The sequence below is a fragment of the Oxyura jamaicensis genome, chromosome 10, assembly GCF_011077185.1.
Source record: "Oxyura jamaicensis isolate SHBP4307 breed ruddy duck chromosome 10, BPBGC_Ojam_1.0, whole genome shotgun sequence".
Classification (NCBI taxonomy): Eukaryota; Metazoa; Chordata; class Aves; order Anseriformes; family Anatidae; genus Oxyura; species Oxyura jamaicensis.
Window position 1 is genome coordinate 4626226 of NC_048902.1, and position 23476 is coordinate 4649701.

Consider the following 23476-nt stretch of genomic DNA (forward strand, 5'->3'; position numbering starts at 1 on the left):
GCTAAACTGAAATAATCCACTGCTGAGTAAAACACCACCCTTGTTACAAATGCTGTGATTGGTTGAAATTAACCAGATTAAAACCAAACCAACCAAAAAAAATAAATAAACAGTTGGCGTTAACACTCCCCATTATTTTCTAAGCTGCTATAATACCGTCTGCTCACATTTTGAAGTTTTCCTTTACAACCAACAGGGTTAGAAACACTTTTTACATGACAGCTAATATTTTCATATGACCAGGTGACCACTGTCCACCACACAGGTGTTAAGACAAAGACAAAATGTCAAAGTGCTAGGCTCAGATGTAAAAATGAGCATTTCTGTACAAGCCTATTTTAAATGCAGAAGAAACAGTAACAGCAGCACAATATAAAGTATTTTTAATGCTACAGGTATACCAGCTTTTAAGATAATTATCTCAAATTATGTTAAAAATAATTCTCATTATTAAAATAATTATTGTAAAATATGAGTTCAAACTGTTTCTAAATACTCGCATCTTCCTTTCCCTAGCTTTCTCATTACTGTTAAAATTAAATCTGGAGGAGAAGAATGATTAATTTCAATGCTTAATAATAAAATTTGATGTGTGTATATACTACATATAAAATACAATTTCTAAATTGCCCATAATGTCTTACTTTAAGGCTTGAAAATCTTGAGGAAAAATGTTTAAGCCACTCTGGAAGTTCATAATCAAGAAAACCAGTATTTTACTATTTATGTTCTTATATTAAATATCCATAATGTTATTGTTTCTTATAGAAGCTGTTACCAAACACAGTATATGATGCATGATCTTGTTGTTGTTGTTTTTCAAAGACTCTGCCCAGAGAAACATTTCAGAATGCAAGGAGGCTGCTTAAAAACACTTCTATTTGTCGTTTTCACAGAAGCAGATTTCTCACATTCTCAGCAACTTCAAAAGTAAGCCACTTTCTTCAATGCTTCAAGGAAAACATTTTAAATTAGAAGTGGAAACCTACTTTCACATCACAGAAAAGAGCCATACTTAAAAAAAAAAACTCTGGACTTTAGAAAGAAAATAAACGCTAAAACCTATGCATGATTATTAGGTATTTTATCCACTAGATGGAGTTCCATAGTTAAAACATGAAGCTTCTCTACCGTACCTATTTCAGGGATACAGTCTTGTGTGTTACATGGTTCTTTTTCTTCAGGCTTAAGCTGTGGATCACACTGAGTACTGGTTGTCATGTCGTCTGATAGACATCGTACCTCTCGAACTCTAAATCCTCCTTCACAGGATTTGGAACACTGAAACACAAAAGCTGAAGTTCATGAAGACTGCATGCAACGTGCAAATATAGAGATAAAAACGGGGACCTGAAACCCAGATACAGATATAATCACTGCAGCCTTTTATCAGCTTCACTGCTCTAGATTTTTGTGTTGTAACTAGTCCTTAACATACAGGTGAAATTACCTTTAAAGGTTCAAAAACGTTCTTGTCTATAGGGGGAGCAACTGGACAAAGAAACATGCTGGACTGCCACTGAAAGCATGCAAGAATCTTTCCCTTTCTGAACTTGTTAGGTTCTTGCTTCTCTAATTTCTCTTGTTGGTTAGCCTTGTTAGTCTAATTAGTCTTGTTTTCCTCTGCTTATTTATATACATCTCCCAAATCTACTCTTTCCACAGGGTTCATACATTTCTTATTTAAGAACTTCCTACACTGAACTTTGACTTGACTACTTGACTGCACCGGTCTCCACTGCCATTTTTATCTCCATTTATATACAATCAGGAATCATTTTAATTGCCTTTTGTCTAGTGCTCAATTATTTTCCAATTCTTTCGGCCCAGCGATTTTAATAAGCAATATAGGTTTCCTTTAATTTCTGAAGAAAATATTTCTGTGTTCCTTCAAAACCTGTTCTGAAGCCAAAGACTTTTGTACTTGCTTGTCCTGGTGTTTTCAAAGTCAATTATTACACAGATTAACACTGAAGCAAATCCCCTGCTGACTTTAAAAATTTTGTCTGAGTGAGGTCTTTCAGTTTTGGCTCAGTGTTCAGTTTGACCTAAATGCTCACAAGCTTCATTAAACCTGGATCATTTATAATTATTGAAACTTTAATAGCCCCCCAAAGTAATCAGAACATTTTCAGACTTCTTTTTTTTTTTTTTTTTTTTTTTGGCATATTTTTTCCCTAACATTATAAAAACAATTTATCACTAACATAAAACCAGATATTGTAGCAAACTAAAATATTCCCTATAATATAGCCTTAAATTGTTCTTTGATTTTGGAGCACAACACTTCTGCAATTTAGAAAAGAAAGAGACCTACAGAAACAGTAATGGAACACTTAGTTTTTTTTAAAATATAATTACTCATTACATGCCTGTATAGAATATTGTAATTATCCCATATCTAACAATAAAACCTTCCATTCAGATCTGTAGAGATCCTAAGCACTTTAAATGGAACCAAGACAGAATTTAGAAGTTACACACAACATACTATATACAAAACCCAGCATTTTGCATTAGCCAACCATTGAATCTCCATGACTGAAGGGACTGTGCCATTTATTCTGGCTCATATAAGAAGTCTGCTGAAGATATGAACTGGAGAGTTTCAAAGCCTAGTACAGAGGGCTCTGAACCTGCTATTCTGCTCACAACTAGTCTCCAAATCATTTCTTTTCATGTCAAACTGTAAGAAATAATACATACTCTGTTAGTAATAGTAACAGTATCAGAAAGACAACTGAAAAATGCTTAGAGTATGATCTCAGAAACCCTCGGCTACCAGAAGTATCTGTACAATGAAGAAGATGGTCACAAAGGCTTAGACCTTTAATGACTTTAAGACAATTCTTAGGAAGTAGGCACTTAAACAGTAGCCAGTGATCTCTAAATACCTATCAGATTCTGATTTTTAGCAGTTTCTTTCTTCCATGCCTGAAAAAGAGAGCATATATATTTTCACTTTCAGAAAAATCTATCTGCTGTGTCCTGTGGATGCACGTCTGGATCTTTTGTGGTTACACACTAGCAGGTTCACATTTGAAAATGGGTTTCCTAATGAAAGTCATTTAAACTAAACTAACAGTAAAGAGTTCAAAGAATTTCCAGCAACATCAAAGGAGATACTTCAACCTACATGGTTTTACCATGAGCATAATTTGGATCTTTGTTTTTCAAATAACTATCTATACAGACCTGCAAAATAGGGAAGAAAAATCAGTTTTTTCTTCAGCTGATTTGTTTTTGTTATAAACATTCTGCCTTTTCTACTTTCTAGTGCTGCCATTGGGATATTCAAATAACCAAGCATGGAGAACAATAAAATTTCTATCTTTTCTGTCACTTGAATGAAGAATTTCCCAAAGGTTCCTGACTAAGGGAACTCAAGATGAAGCATAAACTCCACTGGCTGCTGAAGAGTATGCTTTCTTTTCAGTATCATTCCTGTGAAAGATTAAGCCTTATTTCATGATCAACAGTTTTATCCAAATGGTGTTCCCTTTCCGTATACACAGAAAAAGATGCTTCAAACAAAACCAGACTTAGAAGAACACGATAGACTTACTGTGCTCCATTCTGTATGAAACCACTTAGATCCACACGGTTTGAGGTAGCAGGATTGCTGGCTGGGAGGTCTTTCCAAATATGAACATTCATAGGGGTTCAAAACATCAAAATGGCCTTCAGTTTTCCTAACACAAATTACTTCTCTCTGTTGAGTTCCACTGCCACATTCAATAGAGCACTGTATCAGAGAACAAAAAAGCGGTGGAATTTGTTATTCTACTGTTCTTCAACTTGGTTCTGAAGTAACTTATTTGTCCCTGTTATTTGTTCCTGAAATAAAAGAACATTCATGCATACAGACGCTTATACTTGCCCTTTAAATTATTATTCATCAGCTAAATTTATAAAGCATTGTTTATTTGCTATTTTTGGATACATATTAAGACACCTTCAAACAAAATTTATTTCCTTCTTTTAACTGGCTCTTTCCTCAGTAAAGTTAACTATATCTTTCCTTCCACCTCTGGCATATGTATGACTTAAGGAGAAGGGCAGAAGGTAAAACATTCCTTTGGTACCTGCCATAGGGTTTTTATCCCTCAGACCCAGAATAGTAGCCTAGATAATGCTAGGGTTGTTATTATATTTATGTAATACTACCATAGTACCCAGAAGTGCCGGTTAGGAACTAGTACAAGAAAATGCGACAGGATATAATAATGACTTAATTCATCAAGTGAATAATGACTGTATGTTTGGGGTATTATACGTTTAATTACAAATCTTAAAAATGCTTAAAATGGTTAAAACTGTACTTCTATTCATTTTTATTCCAAATGGTACAGCAGACTGAAAATGCTTTTCTAATTATTAAGAATAAGAGACATGACTGCAACTGTGATTTTAGAAAAATCTAGAACTTTCATTTACCTGTAGCTACAAAAGGAAATTGATTTTAATTTTTCTAATAAAAAGAGGAGCATAACTTACTTTCTCCATATACAGTGTTACTGCTTCTGACTGAAGCAAGATTGCATGCACTGAACCTTTGAGGTTATAAGGTTAGAGCACAGTTCTGCAGTTTTACAAATCCCCACACGGTGTGGTTTTTAGAAAATGCCTTGATCTGCCAGGGTGTTCTTCTTGTATTTGCAAATATCGATGTGATGCAGTGTTGGTTCCAATTCCGAAAAGCAAATTTTACTGTCAGACTCTTATTGCCCATTTAAAGGTTAAATGCACACATAACATTGTTACTGGCATTTTTAAAATATTTTAAGAAGCTTATTCCAGTGATATATTGATTTCTATATTGCATAAAGGACCACGATTTTCAAAGGCCTATTCTAACCTAAAACAATCAAGTGTTATTATTACTATTTTTAATACTTTGCGTGTAATTTACGATCCCTTTACCAGATACCCATAAAAACTTTTGAGACGAATAAAAAACCTCGAGATGACCGCACCTAAATAAATCCTACAGTAAGTAATGTAACTCCATTTTCTTTAACACTGAGCATCTCTGTCCCTGCTCTCTTTTAGCGCTTCTTCCAACAGACACTCTTAACATTTAGCCTCAGCTCTAATGAGCACAATGCAAAACGTCATCCACCAATGCTCTCTGCTCTGGTCTACTGACTGTCTACTTTCATTATGGTATTTAAAGTCAGGATTTCGCTGGTAGAACAGACGTTATCAGGCACTTCTTTCACATACTACGCAGCGAACACTTTGTATAACTCGTATGCATCAAACAGAATGCAATCTCATACAAAGAAAGAAGGTGAATTAGGCTTAAAAGAACAGGAAATTGTAAAGGAAAGAAACTTTCTTATTCAGTACAGAATGGGAAGAGTTAGGATAACCTTATTGTACATTTCTCTCTATGGTAATAGGGTACGAAGTTCCTATTCACCTGCATGGAGCAGTGTAACTAACAAGACCCAGACTTCACCAGTTATTAAAACTGCAGCAAAGTATGTTTTAAATTTGAATTTATTATTACTCTCATACAATACAAATAATTATCACTTACACTTGGAAGCATTTGCATGTAATCTCCATCTCAGCTGTACCAGTTTAATTTCCAACTCCTTACCAGCTGGAATCTGAAATGCAGTGAGTTAACAGCACAGCCAAGAGGCTTTTCCCTAACAACCTGATGAAATGCTGGTATCAGCAGTCCAAAAGGCTCTCTGGGCTATGTTAGAGCCTACTTAAATTAGAGGGACATAAACGACTGGGCACCAGCTGACAGCTTCTGAAATTCCTTTGCTTCTGACAGCAGAAATGTTTAGTACGAATGAGAAAGAACATTGAGATGTGGATAAAGGAAATAAAAGAGCACCAGGATACTGGCCACTAATTCTTTTCATCTATCATCACAAACTTCAGCACAGCAAAACAGAAGTCAACTTTTGGTTTTAGCCACTGTTTTTGTCTTATTATGCATCCTTTGGCTATTGGCTATACACATCCCACAGGTATGCATCACAAACGATCTAACTTAATAGGTGTAAATCTCTTTTGCTTTCCTTAGAATATCCTAGGCACCTTTCTGATGTCTCTCATTTTATAAATACACTGGGTCAGTAGATGAGAAACAAAAATTAAGGTATAGAGGAAAAGAACCATCTTGAAACATTGAACGTTAGCTCAGTAAAATACAAAAACAACAACAACAACAAAAAACACTTATCCAAATGTTCCAGAGAGATGCAGAAATACCTTGTGGCACAGATCTTCCTTGTGTGGAAAGGATTAAAATGCCAACAGTAAACAAACACGTGTTAGATGTAGAGCTTACCTGTGTCCAGCTCCCAGCAAACCACTCCACTTTACCAGCGCAGGGTCCATTGTTACAGGGAGTTGTTTCAGAGGGTCTGTTATTGCCACAGCCTTCCAGAGGCAAACTGCTGACATGGTTGGTCATACAAACCACTGAACGTGTACGGACCCCGTCACCACATTCTGCAGAACACTGGAGAGTGGAAGACATAACAGGTGTTCACTAGTCCATCCTCCAGAAATGTGCAGTGAAACAACCATGGAAAATAAATGAATACACGTAACGTCAATTTTCACTTGTAATTCAACTGTAGCAAATAATCCTATGGTTTCATACCTCTAAATACAGTACAAATAGTACCTGTCCTTCATAATCACAAATGAGAGAACCTGAATGATTAGGAAAGAAAGAAATTTCTTATAGGTTTTTAATAGCTTGTTTAGTTTTCCATCCTTCTCCCTATCTGTTAAATCTTTCAATTTTAATTTTATTCATCTTTTGGCATACCAGTTAGTGCATCCGAGAGGTGATAATTTCAACAAGAAGCTTTTCAGGGAGCAGTTATGTTTCGGCCTATGAATTGTTCTGTGAGTTTCCCCTCTGACTATTCAAGCTGTTAGCCAGGTGAATTCTTACACTGGTTAAAAGGATGAGGTGAAGATCATCTTAGGGCTACTGGCATTGAGTGCTGCTATTGGTAGCAAAATGACTGCATAGTGCATCCTGGAACTTTCCCATATAGGTTGCTGACAGAGTACGAGTGCACAATAAAGTAGAAAACAGTTTCCAAAGACTCAGGTAAATGCTCTAAAAATAATTTGAATGGCCACTAATTATTGCCCTCCCTGTTTCAACTCTAAGTTCTTTACTTTTTTCTTTACTGGTTTTAGCAGCAGAGGTGGCCAGTAACTAATATTCATCTTTCTCAACTTTTCACTGCTAAATTATGAAAGCTTGTATTAAATAGTGATATGCAGAGTGTATGTCACATATTTGGAGATGGTATACATATGACCCATAAATCATGCAGGATAAATTCCATTTATCGTGACTCTTTGTGCCCTTATAGCTTGGTCATTCACCTACTTCAGTGGGAAAGTCTCACATTCCACTGTTCTGGGCAGCATCAAACTGATGATATTTAAAAAGCAAACATGCCTGGGAGATAAGCAATTCATGTGTTAGACTGTTTTTTGTTGTTGTTGTTGCTTCTTTATTTCTTCATCTTCGTTTTCTTTTCTTTGAAAACACATTTGTCATTTCATCTCTAGACTATGAAAATAAAGAAAAAACGTGCAGCTTGCTGAAAGATTCGTATATGTAAGTGAATTTAGCAATTACAAGCAATTATATTATATTACACATGTAAAGAAAACCACAAGTAAATATGCAGTATATGGGAGAACAGATACATTTGACTGACGTTTCCAATCTCATTTTTAACACAGCAAGTAATTACTTGGGAAAAGTTATGCATAGTTAGGCATAACTTCCATAATGACCAGAACTTCCCCTGTGAATCAATGTAGCTCTGGGACATTTTTACATTTGGAATAAAAGAAAAATTGGAAGAGAACTGGTAATGAGACATAGAACTGCCCACTAGTTTAAGTTGGCTTCCACTGGCAATTATAACGAAAAGGTTTCCCATCCAATCGTTCAACTACAGAACAGCAGGTGCCACCATCAGTAACACGCCTAGCCACTACAGTTGCTCACCATCTCCCACAGCCACCAGGCACTGAATGTACAATTGGCTGCAAACCAGTCTTGAATCACACACCAAGGAATACTGGTTGTGTGAAACACGTAGTCATGTCATATTTATTCCACAGATACGGTATGGGAAAATAGTTTTCCTTCCACCAAGTCAGTTTCTTTCATGAGATATTCAATAGAAGAACAAATTCTTTGCTGAAATGGAATCCTTAGCAAGCCAAAAAGGTGATTCAACTTTTTACATGTTTTACCCGTACAACTTGTACATTTTTTAAAAGGATACAATTCTGGAAATAACTAGGAATTCAAAATTTAAAGAGTTGCTCATGTACTCCAATGGAGAAGTAAAAAAACTGCACTTCCCCCATCTACAAGACCAAATAATTGAGCGTCTCTTAAACGATTCCTGTAAGTAGCACAATGAACTGCATGGTTTTTGTTGGTGGTGCACAACAAAATTTTCCACTTTCATATCAATGTGTGAAATAGACTCAGCTCCTCAGCAAACCACATTTGATGTCTGAGGAGGCCTTTTCAAAGTAAACTGACAGCATCTTGGAAATACCAAAATGATGTACACTGTGCTAGGTACTGAACATTTTCCCCTTTATGTAAACTAAAACTAAACTAAACCAATTTCAAAATGTTCCACTCCTAGGTAAACTGTTTAACTGAGCTCCATAAATGGCTGCCTTTCAAACCCACTGTACTAAAATAAGTTTTCTGTCTGTTCATATTTTATCCCAGGGAAGTTTGTTCAATTACATTATGCATAGAGAAATATGCATACACTCTGCAAATACTTTTCTTATTTCTAAGTAATTTTCTTTTGACAATCTAATTTGCTTTTCTGCTTTGCAAACAAACAGAGCTGAGAACAAGTTTAGTCTATAAATTAATCCAGAAAATCTCCAGACTTATGTTTTAAATGATTATGCATGAACGAGGCTTACATATCAAATAACAAAGGAAATTCCAAATGGGAAGGTATAGGGTAGTCCCACCCTCTGCTGCAAGATTTTACTACAGATTAACTACCCTCAAAGGATTTACACAGCAAACCTAAATGTGAATGTTTCCGAGTTGTTTTTTCTTTTTTTTCTTCTTCTTCCTTCAAGTAAAAATCTTCTGTGTGAAAGCCATGATTTCCAAAGCCCAAGGCAGGGAGTAGGGAGTGTTTGGATAACAAATCCTCTCCCTTTGGTTTCTGCAATTGACACACCCACTACTGCCATTTGGTGTCATTGATCTGTTGCATTAATACACAGACTGCCATAACCTAACACGTACGACATGTTACCTTACAAAACCTGAAAGGAACTTCCATGATTTGCAACTTCTCTTTTCTGGTCCCATTATTAAAGATATTTTGTTTCATTTTCTTGTTTTAATTGGCAGAAATTTCCTCAAAAATGTTAATCTGTGGAACACCCTCCCTAATTTTAAGGAGTTTGTCATTTTCTCTCTTCTTGATGTCCGTTCCTCATCAGCTGAGTTTTAGAAGCTTTCCATTCCCATTGAAAAAAAAAAAAAAAAAAAAAAAGGCTAAAGAAAGAATCCAGTGCTGTGACAGTTGTCAGAAAAAAACTGTAACAGCACCCCAGGAAAACAAGGCTAGTTCCTCCAAAACTGAAAAACTGCAAGTGGAAGCCTGAATTTTTGTCCCATCCACACGGAGTGGCAAAGGAAGTAAAACCCTTTAACTATGCCAGTTCCTTTTGACTGATGTAGCAGTACAAGTCTTTGCCCTCAACTGGGACTACAAGTACAGCTCATGGGAAAGAAGCAGCAAGAAACCTACATCAACCTAGTCCAGAGGTTTTTTTGCCCAGGTCTCAGCATCATTGCTTGCTTTAATAAAGTTTTTAAAAACCAGCCAATTTAGTTCTTGTAAAATGTTTCCCCATTTGTACAGGATTTGTCTATCACACTTTATTTATCTTACCACACTTTATTTTATCTATTTATCTAAAACCCTAGAGAGCACATCTGTGAAGAAAGTTAACAAGTCATCCTTAGCTATCCAAGTTCAAAGTCCAGGAGGAGGTTACGTATGTCACCGCAGGGACAGGCTGGAAAAATTGATCCTGATGAGAAAGCTTCTGGAGCTGGTTTTTACTCCCACTTTGGAGCGCTAGCAAAGCTAGCTCACCTGAGCGTATGGACAAACCTAACTTCCCTTAGGAGATAAAAAAGAGAAGACATTAAATGTTTTCACATATATTCAACCACATTCAAAGGAGTGGGCTACAGGTGAAAAGCCAAGAGAAGGCTGGCAGTTTGGGGCTCTGTATGATGGATTTGCCTGAATGAGGCTAGTTGGACAGCTAAGAGAAAATCTTGGTCACTGTACTACTACTAAAAGGTTGTGTCCTCCATACATTACATTTCCCAAAAATGTGAATAGAAATACAGGGGTGGGCATAATAGAAATAACACAACAATAGGTTTTAAAGCATTCAACCTTGCAAATGGCAGCGTCTCCATACATGATCTGATTTAGTAAAAAAAAATAAATATATATTTTCCAGAATTTGATTTCTGGGAGACCTGAAACAGCAGGTTGCACAAATATTGGGAAATATGTATTTTTAAGTAGCATTTGTGAATACTATGTATCTTTGTTCTTGATGTCATTGCTCTGTGATGAAATACTAGCCTGCCTTACTCTAATTCTCATCTCTGTGCATAACTTCCAGTATTAAGTTGCCTGCCTTTCCTTTAAAACTAAAGATACGACAGAAGTGTGCACTCGCCAGAACTCTCCTATCTGCCTTTAAACAAACCAGCTTGCTTTTGGCAGTTACATGTTGTTCAGAAAGTCTAAAGCAAATGAATTTTGGCAAAGAGAGATCAGCTGGGGAGAAGAAAAAATAAATTATCTGTAGGCTTTGGCCATCCTATCCACGTCTTCTTCAAAACTCTCCTGGCTGTATGTTTCATTGCAAATCATGAAGTTAGTTACAAATTTATGCATACAGAATGGAAAACTTCTACTTCCATATGATTTCCACATGAAAACCATGTAAAGGTATATTTTGTTTAAAATTTTAAACTGGATAATCAAAAATAGCTAAAAATTGCACAAGCTCCATGGTGGTCTCTTTGCTTTTACCTGTTCAGGATCCAAGAGATTTTACTTGAGCTATCCCGATGTAAATAAAGACCAGTGAAAGAGGAGTGTGGGGTACAATATGCTTTTGTGGTTCCACACCTGTGACTGGTCAAGAAGCTGACTGGTACAGGCTAGGAAATGCTTTAGGAGTGAGAGGAATAAAGCACTGATTTTTATGAAGCATGCTGTAATTCTCTAATGAAAGCTACTATAGAAGCTTTGCTGTTTCTCCTTTTAAAAACGTCTGAAACCCAGAGCATGTGTTTGATCAGTTCAGATTTTGTTCCCTGAGGAGGAACATTTTTTTTCTTTCTTCCTTACATTTTATTTTGGCCTCAGAATCTCATTAATGTGTAAGAATTGTTTGTATTTTGGCTTCTTTTCCAAATATGCTCTAAATCAAATGAGAAACAAATCAACAGAGTAGATGGCAATGAGGAATAAACAAAAATGCAAGAAGGGAACGGTCCGGATAGTTGGCAGAAAACATTGGTGAATTTCCCATTGCTGTAAATCAGGAGGATACAGTTTCCTGCTTCTGACCCATAGCAGAAGTAACCTTTCCAGCAATTAGAGCTGTCAGAAAATTAGCTGTGAAATGTTTGCAAGGATCTCATCTACCCCCATCAATCCAATTTTGCTGCTGAGTTCAGTAAGGTTCGCCAGGTTTCCTCTGCTGATTAAAGGACACGGTTTGGTGGCTCTGCAGTTTTAACCTGACATCCTAAGTCAGTTATGAGACATTATCTTTCCACAAATGCACTTCAGTACTTCCTGAAGGTTTGCCCCAATTGTTTAAAGGCAAATTGTTTAAAGGCAAAGGATCGTGTAGAAGACAAAGCCATGAAACTTAAAGTAATTCTCTTCATTTGTACTGAAGATAGAGAAATAAATGTACATACGGGCACATACAAAGTAAGATGAGCCTTACTTTGCTGCTAGAGACTTTTAACCTCTCCTCTTTCTTTCCCACTGAAAGGAGTAAAAAATGGTGTCTACAACTACTTCAAAGCAGAACTTATAATTTTCAGAAAAATAAGGTTGCTTCTTAAAGATAAACTGCTTTCTTTCCTTCTTTTACATGGTCCACTGCAAACATTACAGTGTGCACATGGTTAGCCGTGCAGCTCATAGGCTTTGCAGGTAAAACTGTGTGTATAACATGCATACACTGGACTCCGACACCCGTTTGGTGAGAAGGCAGCCAAGTGTGCTTTATGGAGAAAAGCTACACACAGTTCTCCCTGGGAAGGAGCCAGAACTGCTAGACACAACTCTGTATGTAGTCTGCAGTTTTTGGGTGCACATCTACTGTATTGTAGTTACATTTAGGATGTGTTAATTACAGAATCTTCCAATTTAGAACTCCAAAAACTCTTAATGAAGATGGGAACTAAAATGAGTTTGCATCAATTAAAACTTTGAAAGGTTTCCATAAAATAAGAAAAAAAAAAAATCCATTCACCAATCCTAAATCAGAGCCTGCCCTTTTCTTAAAGCTCAGATGTGACTATTCATCTCTTCTACTCTGTTTTAAAGAATACCTTTGTCACATTCTGCAGAAATATATATCAATTATTAAACTGTGAAATTTAACATGCCAGTAGTAAAGACAGCTGTCATTTTGATGTTACAGTACTGTTTGTCCTGATGCTTCGCTAATTGACCAAATCTATATTGAAATGCTCCATGTACCATATAAATCCGCATGTGGAAGTTTGATATATACCTTGCTGAAAGAGAAAGCATGTGCTTAACTGATCTTTGACAGGTCTCTGAAATCTCTGCTTGCTGCACATGCATCAGTAGACATCAAGTGTTTGCAAAATGGGTTCAGAAATGTACAGATCAGGCCTTATGACTGTATGACTTCTCTTATGACTGTAATCGAGTTTGAACTCAACCATTTTAAAGTTCCAATGTTCTCAAAAGCTATGACAGGTTCTTTTACCTCTTCTTCCTAGCCACGGCTGAAATGTCAAAATACAACAGAAAAGACTGTTCTGTGGTATTTCCAGCTGGGACTGGAAGTGGGCATGTACTAATATGCCTACTTACAAAGAAGGCCTGTTCTTGTGAGATTTCCACTACTGTTTTGCAGACTCAAGAGGTTTGAACAAGTTTTCTTTAAGCATCTGAACTCCTGGCTGCTTATCTGAACCATTTGTGGGCTGCCCATCACAGGTCTATGTTTATTGCTGAAACGTCGCTTGGCTTCAAGTGTTTTTTTAAAGAATTGTTTGGGGAAATTGCACACAGAAAGCCCAGACACATGGGGTTGCCCATTTCCATTCCATGACAGAACGCTCCCCTTAAGTATCCTTTAACAGAAACATACTTCCACACAAGGAGAAAGGTCTGATCCCAGAAAACAGCCAGTGAGAGGTAGAGTCAGAAAGCTAATGGCCAAAGCCCTGCTATGCAATACTAGTGATTATTCCCACGTTCTGCTTTCATTGGAACCACTGCCATTAAACAGCTCTGAACATCCTTGTTAGGTATGTACGAACCTTTGAAGATTCTGCACGCTCCATTTGGAGTCTATTTCCCCCCCCCCCCCCCCAAAACGACCTGTTCCTTTCACTCTCTTTGTGAATCAAACTCCAAACTGATTACTGGCAGAAGGAATGGTGAATAATGCCAGTTACAGTAGCAAGCATTTGGAATTAATTAATTAGTTCACTTACAAAAGCTGAGACTAAAAAAAAATCCATTATTTACTCTGACCCTAAAACATTTGCACTAAGAAAAAACTCCAACATTTTCCACATTACCTGCTTCACATCTATGTCTCATTTAATACGTATAAGTAAGCCTAATAGCATTTTACAGTTCCAACATCCAGCTACAAAAAGTACTTTTAATTCTGCAGTTTACAAAATACCAGTGCAGGATGATGAAGAAAAAAAATGATGCTATGGTCTTCACTGGAATATATCTGCTTTATCTGGTAGGACCCCACTAGCTGAGAGTAGCTGAAAATGGGGGTCTTTTTTTTTTTTCTTTTCCCAAGAAAGATTGTCTTTGAGGATAGAATACATTGTTCTTTCTCCCTTGTAAATAGCACTTTAATAACACTGTAAAAAGAATGTCTCTAAAAGGTAAAAATAAAAGGCACTGCCATATACACTACAGGAAAATCTTTGCCATTTGTACTAATATCTGTAATTCAACTGGTACCTTTCTGTCCATGCTATGCAGGAATGTACACTGAGTGAACAAAAACTGGGAAAAGAAAGTGTAAATGATAACAACAAAGACTAGTGTATAAAGATTTTTTTCTTCATAAAATCTACTTGAGTTGTCTGGAGGTTGAAAGTTTTACCAGCCTCTAACTGTAGCAAAGTTTGATCAGCCTTTTTAAAATTATGTGACATACCAGGTGCTTGTCTGATTTGTTAAGTTCCTCCCCCTTCTCTGCATATGAAACATAATGTAAATCTTTTCAGCGCCCAAACTAGCATGTAACCTTTGAGCCAGACAATCCTAGTTTTCAGAGACGCATTTAAAGCATTTAAATAATGAATCTGTGAAGTTAAGAAATCTTACGGTTTCTATGATAAATGAGATTATTTGCCTGCCAAAACGACCAGTCAAAGAAAAGGGAAATATTACCAGTATTTTATAGAGACTGGAAGCTCAACTTGTCTATAGATTAAACCTGATACACAAGAATCCATGACAGGGACCAAAATACCAGGCTTGTCTTAGCCCATGCATATGAATATCACAGTTGAACATACTCTCTGAGCCCAATCATGAAACAATGTAAATCACCACTCTTTTTATTGCTTTTATGCTGGGAATCAGTCTCATTGAAATCAAAAAATACATTTATGTTTGTGAAATTCAGAAAATCTGAATCTACCTTGACTGAGCTTGTGAAGCTGTTCCTCTCTTTTCACAGGTATAGGAAAACTGTTTTATGATTTCAACTTAAAGCCAAACATCAGGCCTCAAACCTCCACCACTTAAAAAAAACAGTAGGAAAACTTTTAAAATCTGAAGCTTGAGACTCAGGGTTAAGCAAGGCAGAATAATAAATCTCAGCACACTCAGTATTTTGGGAAGTTCAGACACAGATCCAGTTCTAAATCCAGATGTTTGGCCATGCACCCAGAGTCTTGCCCAATGCCCGTGGGATCATTACTTTCTGTTTGCTCTTGCCTGTTTTACAGATCAAATGTAAACATGGAAAATAAGATCACTCCTTTTATACCTGTATATGTATGTATTTTTTAATCCTGATGCACCTAAGTTGTTTTAGAAAATTTGGCAGCACACAGAGATAATGGGAAGCCTTACCCTGTCGCTCCATTCTGTAAGGAACCAGCTCTTAGCACAGGGTCCCATGTCACAGTTCTCAATATCATTTGGCCGCAGCTTCATGTTACATTCCTCATCGTCAACAATGTCTCCAAGGTTGCTGACACATTTCACATCTCGGGTCCTCTGCCCCACTCCACAAGGTACTGAACACTGTAACAAATGGTAGGTTGTATCAGGACTCTGGGCTGTAATTCTCCTGTTTTTTTTTTTTTTTTTTTTCATGGAGCTGAAACTGTACAGCTCATTTATTCCTACTAACACATCCACAGAAGCTACAGAACTATTTTAGGTTGTTAGGAATAGGGAATAAAAACATGTTAGTAGTTTGAAAACTGTATTTTCAGTCTGCAGCATTCTATAGTATATTATGTAAATACATCTGGAAAACAAAAAAGCAAATCCTATCTTCAATGAGCCATGCTGTACCTAATCAAATTGAACTGCTGGTATGTGAATAGCAGGCTGACATACTCTGCATAATTTTGATCTTGATCTATATAGAGATATGAAGCAAGGAAAATGCAAAGAAAAACAACTTTTGAATCCCTCTTCAAATTCAGGCCTTATTCCCCTGCTCTCTTTTCGTCAATCTCAGAGAACACTGACAGGTATCAATGTCTCTGCCTGGAGACATAAAGCATCCAGATCATCAAGAAAAAAAAAAGGAACATTATTTTATGTTCTGTGTATGCATGATATGCTTTTATGAGTCCTGTAAACACTCTAGAATTAATGTGGAAAAATCTCTGGGAATCTGGAGATTAAAGACCTGAGTACCTATGCACAAGGATAGTTATTTGAGATTGCAAAGTTAGTTTGAGATTGCATTGTTCTTCCCTTACTTTCAAATACTAAATCATGTCTACTATACTTACATGTCCAAGTTATTACATAAAATATATTCCCTACGCAAAACACCTTAAAGATCTTACCTTCAGCATGCAGTTAGTTCTTCAACTGTTCACTCTAGAACGCTTGCCAAAACCCAGACCAGATGCATGAAGCAAGTCATTACACAGCAAAACGCTAATAAAAACAACTACACCGTTCTTTGTCAAAAAAGCAGTGATTTGACCAGGGCTACTCTCAAAGTCTAGCCTTCAAATTTAGAACTATTACAATGCCATTTCTTCATTTTGATCAAAGTTTTTTTTACATTTGTATGTCAGGAAAAATGATCAGCACTCTAAAATCTTAAGATGGGTTTACTTTTAAGATCACAGACCTGTCTCTAGAGCAAAAACCTAATTGTACTTCAACAAGAACAAAAATAAATGTTCTGATGAAAACGTAGTTTCCAAATGCAATTGCTTCTTTCATTATAAGTGAGTCTCGCACATGCCAAAAACTTTAATTCTACTTCCAAGAGGAAATTAATCACAGAATTTTACTGGGATTACTCCTATATTCAACCAGCTACAATTTCTAAAATATTTATGTTGATTCACTATAAGCAGTAAAGTTCTAAAGGCTGTCTGCACACTGAAATACTTCTCAAAACGTAATAACACAAACCATCTACTCTTTTCTCAGGGGCAACACAAAGGTAAAGTTTTGATTGTTTTATTAAGAGCAATTTTACTGTCCTTTAGCCCCAGATAAATTTTAAAACATGGTGAATACATATCCTTACATTTGTCTGGCTAGGTATTTATATGTTTTTTTATCTCTGAAATATCTCAACCCATCACCAATATTTCATGACTAAGGGGTTAATAATGCCCCCATTAACCTCAGAAATGCAGAAATTTAAGGAATTAACCCATGCAGATCAGAGCCACATAAAGTCTGTGGCATGACTCCTTAGCCTACCATGACTGGGGACAGAAAGCTGTGCTTCTACTGGCAATGTAGCTAGCCCATGGATGCCACATGCATTCCAGCACATAACTGGGGAATTAGAAGCAATGAAGCTCTTCAATAGAAAGGAAAAAGAAGGTTTAGGTTCGGTGTTAAGCTGCAATTTTTCAAGGACTATCCACCCACATAATTCAGTACTTCTGTGATTTTTTTTTGCTTTGCTTTGTGGCCAACTGAAAAGAGACTTATCACTGCACCTAACACACCAGAATATTTCTTCTCTCTACACAATGGCTGTGAAAGTATCTAGGATGGTTGTCAGGTTGGCCAAAACTTTTGTAAACAACACAAAACCATACCATTCCCATTTATCTGAAAGCCTTGGCATAGCCTCAAACCAACTATAGCTACAGCAAATACTGACAGTCTCTAAACTTAACACATATATAAGGTTAATTCAGTCCTATAACTAAACACTACATGCTAAGAAAAACAAGAAGTCTGCTACAATAGGCAAACCTATTAGCTCTCTCCCAACTCTATTTCATATAGTACTTAAAAAAATCATTGTTCAGAAAGCTTGTGTGCTTCTGTATATACATATCTGTGTGTTTTGTTCTACACAATCGCTCTTTTTCACCTTCTGAAAACTAACAGTCATAACCATGCAGGGTATTTCTGAACTAAGATTCACTTACTTCCAAGGCTTTTCACATTCCACTTCCACCAAATTTCATGTTTGATTAGTGGTACCTGCAAGAAAATTCTTGTTCTCTTTTGAGGTTTATGCCCCAAATTAATCAATCATACTTACTGAAGTCCATTCTGTCCTAATCTGCCATTCACTGCAGATCTTCAGCTGGCAAGTGCTGGTTGTCTCTGGTTTCTCCAGGTGATGACAGCGGTACTGCTGAACTGTCAAGGTGCGATTGGCATATATTTGTCTGCATAAGATCTGTCGATGCTGCATGCCAAGGCCACATGTTTTGCTGCACTCAGACCACTCCCCTATATCCCAGCTACAGAAAAGGGGGGAAAAAAAGAAGTTAAAAAAAAAGAGGGCATCTCTTTCAGTGAAGATTCATCTAATACTACCTCAACAGAACTCTAAGGACATGATTTTGATGCTAGTAAATAATCTTAAACTAATACTTAAGCTTCTGCATGCAGAACAGAATCCTTTATGAAGAGAAAATTATATACTTATAAATGATCTACCTGACACTAGTAAGCATGCATTTATGCATTTGTATTTTAATAAATAATCTTTTAAATAAATTTTTACACATCTCTGTTTACGTTGTTGATATTGTCCTCTGTAAAATCAAAATAACTAAAAAAATGAATTAATATGAATTGTTAGAAAGAAAAAAGGTGAGAAAAACACTTGGTGATAGAAAGTATCTCCAAGTAAAATACTCCGGAAGAGTCGCATCTGAACCTGTGATACCAGCAGTACTAGAAACGAGGTTTACCACTTTGGGATCCGACCTCCGAGTTGAAGAACTGCTTAATTCCAGGAAAGAGAAGTCATGTTTAGGAAGGGGCTGTTGAGAGTGCTATCAGGCAAATCTCATCTTTAAGCATGACACCATGCAATGAACAGTTGGGTACTGCAGCACGCTGATCCGATGTGAGGTGATATAACCTACAGAGCCCCTTCTTTAGACAAGCATTTGCAGAAGACTATCACTTGAAAAAAAGAGCTCCCATAGAGAGACCACAGGTATAGTGTGTGCGTCTGAACACTCACACAAACTTTGAGAAATACTAGACTCACTTGCTGCTCACTTCATGACAGAAACACAAGTTTTGAGCACAAGTTCAAACTAGATTCCCTTAGGATATCTTCTTGCATGTGCAAAACTTCAATGACATTGACTTATTTCAGTTGACTTAAACACTAATATCTTACAAAGCTGGACATGGGAAGAGGTTGCAGGCCTCCTCTTCTGGAATAGGTTTGGTGCTGCTGTCACAGTAACTCTCAGGAACCTCCTCATGAGTGATTCTGTTGACACAGTGGAAAATTGGGTACTGGGACCCTGAAATTTAAAAAAAAAAAAAGGTGATGCCTTGCAAAAGATACTGCAATGTAAGCTGTTTGTATCAACAGCATCGAAAAACGTAAGATAACAACAGGAACTCTAAGATTTTACCCAACATTTCAAAACGTAAGTGAAAACTATGCTGTTTACATTGTAACATTAAGAGAAGTGCTTAGTATATAGAGAGTACAACATAGTGTTGTATTAAAGGCTGAGAAAACATGCTGCTTGGTCTGCATGAAATCATCATAGTGCAGAGATTACAGACATCAAGTATTCATGCAAGTGGAAAAATGCAGCCAAGCAGCCAGGCCAGAACATATGCTTTAGAAGAGCAAAGATTTAGCAGTCATCCTGTCCTGCTTCTGGAAAGAGACTGAACCTGCACCCTTTAAAGTTATCTTGGAAGTGAACACATCCAAATATTACTCACTTCACCTTAGTTTTGAGATGATTTGTAAGATAAATCTTACAGGTGAAATATTACTGTAGACTGCAGACTTGTTAAATATTACAACTCTCCATACTTAGTGCAGTGTACCAGCCCCTTCTCTCTCTGGACAACAGAGAGAGGGATCATGTGCTAAAGATACCTCACTTCCCTGACAGGATTCAGCAGAAGTTTCCATACCATTCTAGCACATCTATTTTCTCAGTTATCTTAAATGGAAATCTGGGACAAGAGTTGGTAGAAGTTCTCACGTGAAGCATTTTCACTTTTTAAAAATAGTAATAGCCTTCTTTTTTTCTCCAAGTAAAAGTTTTAATAAAACGTGCTTTGAAATCTCTCAGCTTTTCATCAAAAATGTTAATTTATCATCTCTTTTTCCTTATTTAACATAAAAATCTGTTTTCTTTCCTTGTTTCTGCTCCCAACTTAAAAATTCCTAAAGATACTTAACTCTGAAAGGTTTGAGAAAAAAAAAAAAAAGAGAGAGAAGAAAGACTGGGTATCATCTACATTTTTGCATTAAGAAATAACAAACTAGTAGAAAAAAAGAAAACATGGAAAAATGAAAGGAAAAATCCAAACAAGAAGCTGCTCACACAAAATGAAAACAAAGCCTTGAACAGTACAAGATTTCTTTCTGATGATTTTCAATCCATTTTTTATCAGCCCATATAACCTTGTTTGACTTTTCCTTCAGAGACATATACCTTCCGCTACCAGAAAAATAAAGTGTACGTTTATAAACATTCATACAATCGAGAAGCAATTTTGAGTGTCAATATTCATGTTTTGTTATTTTTTTTAGCTCTGGCTGTATCTGTAACATGGACACTCATCTGGCCTTGGACCAAATTCACAAAGCATTCTATTACTACAGAAAGAAACTAATTAGGAAGTGAAAGTTCTCTGTGTAGATGAACTGGTGGCAGTTGTCTTAGCTGAGTTCCCTCAATGGTAGGTCTTTTATTTCAAAGCTCTGTGATTTTTCAGAAGTCTTGATGGCTGGCCATGCAGAGTAAAAACAAATTTCACTTTTAAGATACAAAAGTCTACTTCTCCCCAAAACTGATGGTGTCATGTATTACTGAATCTGTGGTCCCTGTGAACATCTTATGGCAAAGATTAACCTGGGAAGCCCAAAACAGGGAATCTATCACCTCCCAAAAGCTCACTGATTACCAGCCCCTTTCATTCTCCTCTTCCTTCTCACTTCTACCCAATGAAAATCCTAGTTTTCTAAAGACACATTATTGCTGTTCCAGCAACACTCAAGCAGGTGAAGATATATCTGATGGAATCCCTGTGAAATCTTCCCATCCAGATCAGAAAGCTGTTGACAAACACACAGAAAACATGGAGGTTGTATCAGACAAAGCTGGAGAGGCTAAATGGGAGGATAAAGAATGCCAAAGAATGTTGAGGAAAGCAGCTGTGTATCAAGGGTGTGAGAGACAGCAGCTTGCCATAAAATCCTAAAATACTTCCCTTCAGAAGCAAATGCTGTATGCTCTCTTTTATTTTTTATATTTTGAATTTTGTTATTTCTGGTGTTTTAAATAGATGCACACTTCATAGTACAGGTATGTTTTTTGCTCAAAAGATAACAGAAAATACCAGGTCCAGCAATGGTTTGTACAGAAATGCTGCAGAATATTCAATACTGCTTCTTCCCTCCATGTTTCTTCTCTCCCACACTGGAACCCTCCTGTGGGTCATCTATTTTCTGTGCATGCTGTATGAAGCACTTACCTTTCCCACATGTAGTGGTACACTCAGTTTTTCCAATCTGTTTCCAGTTGTGCTCTCGGTTTTGTCTTGGTGGCTGCACAGCAGGCACCTGGTTTTCTGGCTGATGAGAAGGAAATCTTCCTGGCTGTATAACTGGAAAAGTTCCAGCTGCCTGTCCAGTAAGAGTGTCCGTCTCCCTATGCAAATCCTCATCATCATGATTTGTATTTTCTGGCATTTCTAACTGACCATTCAAGGGCTCTCCTGATGACAGAAAAAAATAAAATAAAAAGGAACATAATTAGCCTCATCTGCTATTATCAGTCTATGTTTTCCTTCACTAATGCTCAGAACACTGCAGCATCATTAAACTGGAAAGCAGCTTTAATCTGCTACTCAAAGACTTCCTAACAGTGCTCTGTGAAGACTGTGTTGTTTCAAATTAAGACAACCAAGTCTCAGCCAGCATTACAGAGAACATTAATACAATAAGAATTTAAGATCTTAATGCATTAAGAACTGAAGATTCTCCAGTCACACTGTAGAATTAATGTGCACTGTCAAAATTTCCTAGAGCATTTTGTGTACCATGCTCTGTATTTTCTGCCTCCCCATATCACAGTACAGTTGCTCCTCGTTACGAACACTGCACAAACACTTAGAAATTTGTCAAAGCAAGTCATGAACAGTAAAAGTAGGACCAAAATCACTTGCACAATTTCTACTGTCCTTCAGAATTGCATATTGGTTCACACAACACATTGCCATAGCACAGAATCAGGAGCATGATCTGTCCAGATTCTGACCTGGGGAGGTACCAGCTTTGTGTTTGGTCCTCTCGAGGCAGGAGAGGAAAGAAACTGAGAAGGGTTGTTTGAAATTAGCTCAAGCTCTGAAGAGAAAGATCATGCATGATTTCATTTCTGAGACATGATTACAACACTCCAGCTCAAGTAAAGCCATAGTTAAAATTTTAACAACAGAATTATTACTGAAAATATGAATACGTGACCAGATTCCCCACTACACAGGACAACATAAATTCACTTCAGTTAAGAGATCTATGCAGACATCTCTTCCAATGAGTAAGGAGAATTCCGGGCCTCTCCCAGATCAATGGCAGCAGTTACATTGAACAGTATGAATTTCTCCATTAGCTTACTGGGTAACAGAATGTACTTAGTAACAGGAAACAGTGGTGTTTTACCTGGCCTCCTGTGAGCAAGCAACTGAGGACTAATGACATTGTCTCCTGGAATGATATACTCATAATGTATACCCGGGTTAGGCTGCTGGTGGATCATCTAAAAAGAAAAACAGCCACACGTTCACTTCTTCCACTTGTTATATTACTAATACTAAATATGTACTTGAACTGATCAACGGTGTAACATCATTTATCATTGGTCATGATAGAAATAAAGGTTGATGATAGTGCTTAAAAATGAAAAAACAAACGATTTGTTTCCTCAGAATGTACGACAATACAGGTTACTACGTTTGCAAACTGAACAAGCTTGTGATGGCAGAGACACTGGTTCTCTAAATATTCCTTAAAAACTGTAAAGCTGACTGGCTCTGGGCGAGCAGGGCAGGGCCTGGCCTCTCGCCAGTGGGGCAGTGGAGGCTGCCACCAGGCCTGGGCAGCAGGAAGAGATGCTCCTGAGGTCACCAAAATACTCTGACTGGAGGAGCTTGACAGATGCCTGAGGAAACATGATCAAGGAAGAAACAAGGCACAGAAAAATAAATACCACAGACCCTGATCTGCAAATCAAGCTGCCTTTAAGGTTTATTAGTTGTACGTGAACAGAGCACCTGCTCCTTTCACCACTGTGCAGGTACCTCTGCACCACTCGGTGGAGACTCAACAACCAACTCGCAAGTCCCTATTCTGCTACTCTCACCATAAGCATTGCTCAGCAAAGATGAAGTGAACAGGTTACAAAGGCTTGTTACAGCAACTGAAGAGCGCCTGTGCAACCCTC

General features: G+C 37.1%; 1 protein-coding gene across 5 annotated transcripts in view; it reads right to left on the minus strand.

Moving 5' to 3' along the window:
- THSD4 (thrombospondin type 1 domain containing 4) overlaps positions 1–23476 on the minus strand; it is a 303076-nt gene that overhangs the window by 5412 nt on the left and 274188 nt on the right. For all 5 annotated transcript variants that reach the window (XM_035336261.1, XM_035336260.1, XM_035336259.1 and 2 more), the window contains 8 exons: positions 22696–22792; positions 21510–21752; positions 19177–19306; positions 18076–18280; positions 15438–15611; positions 6317–6490; positions 3566–3745; positions 1137–1281 (listed from right to left, as the gene is read on the minus strand). In XM_035336261.1, the coding sequence (XP_035192152.1) occupies positions 1137–1281; positions 3566–3745; positions 6317–6490; positions 15438–15611; positions 18076–18280; positions 19177–19306; positions 21510–21752; positions 22696–22792 (1348 nt within the window). The remainder of the gene's footprint in view (positions 1–1136; positions 1282–3565; positions 3746–6316; positions 6491–15437; positions 15612–18075; positions 18281–19176; positions 19307–21509; positions 21753–22695; positions 22793–23476) is intronic.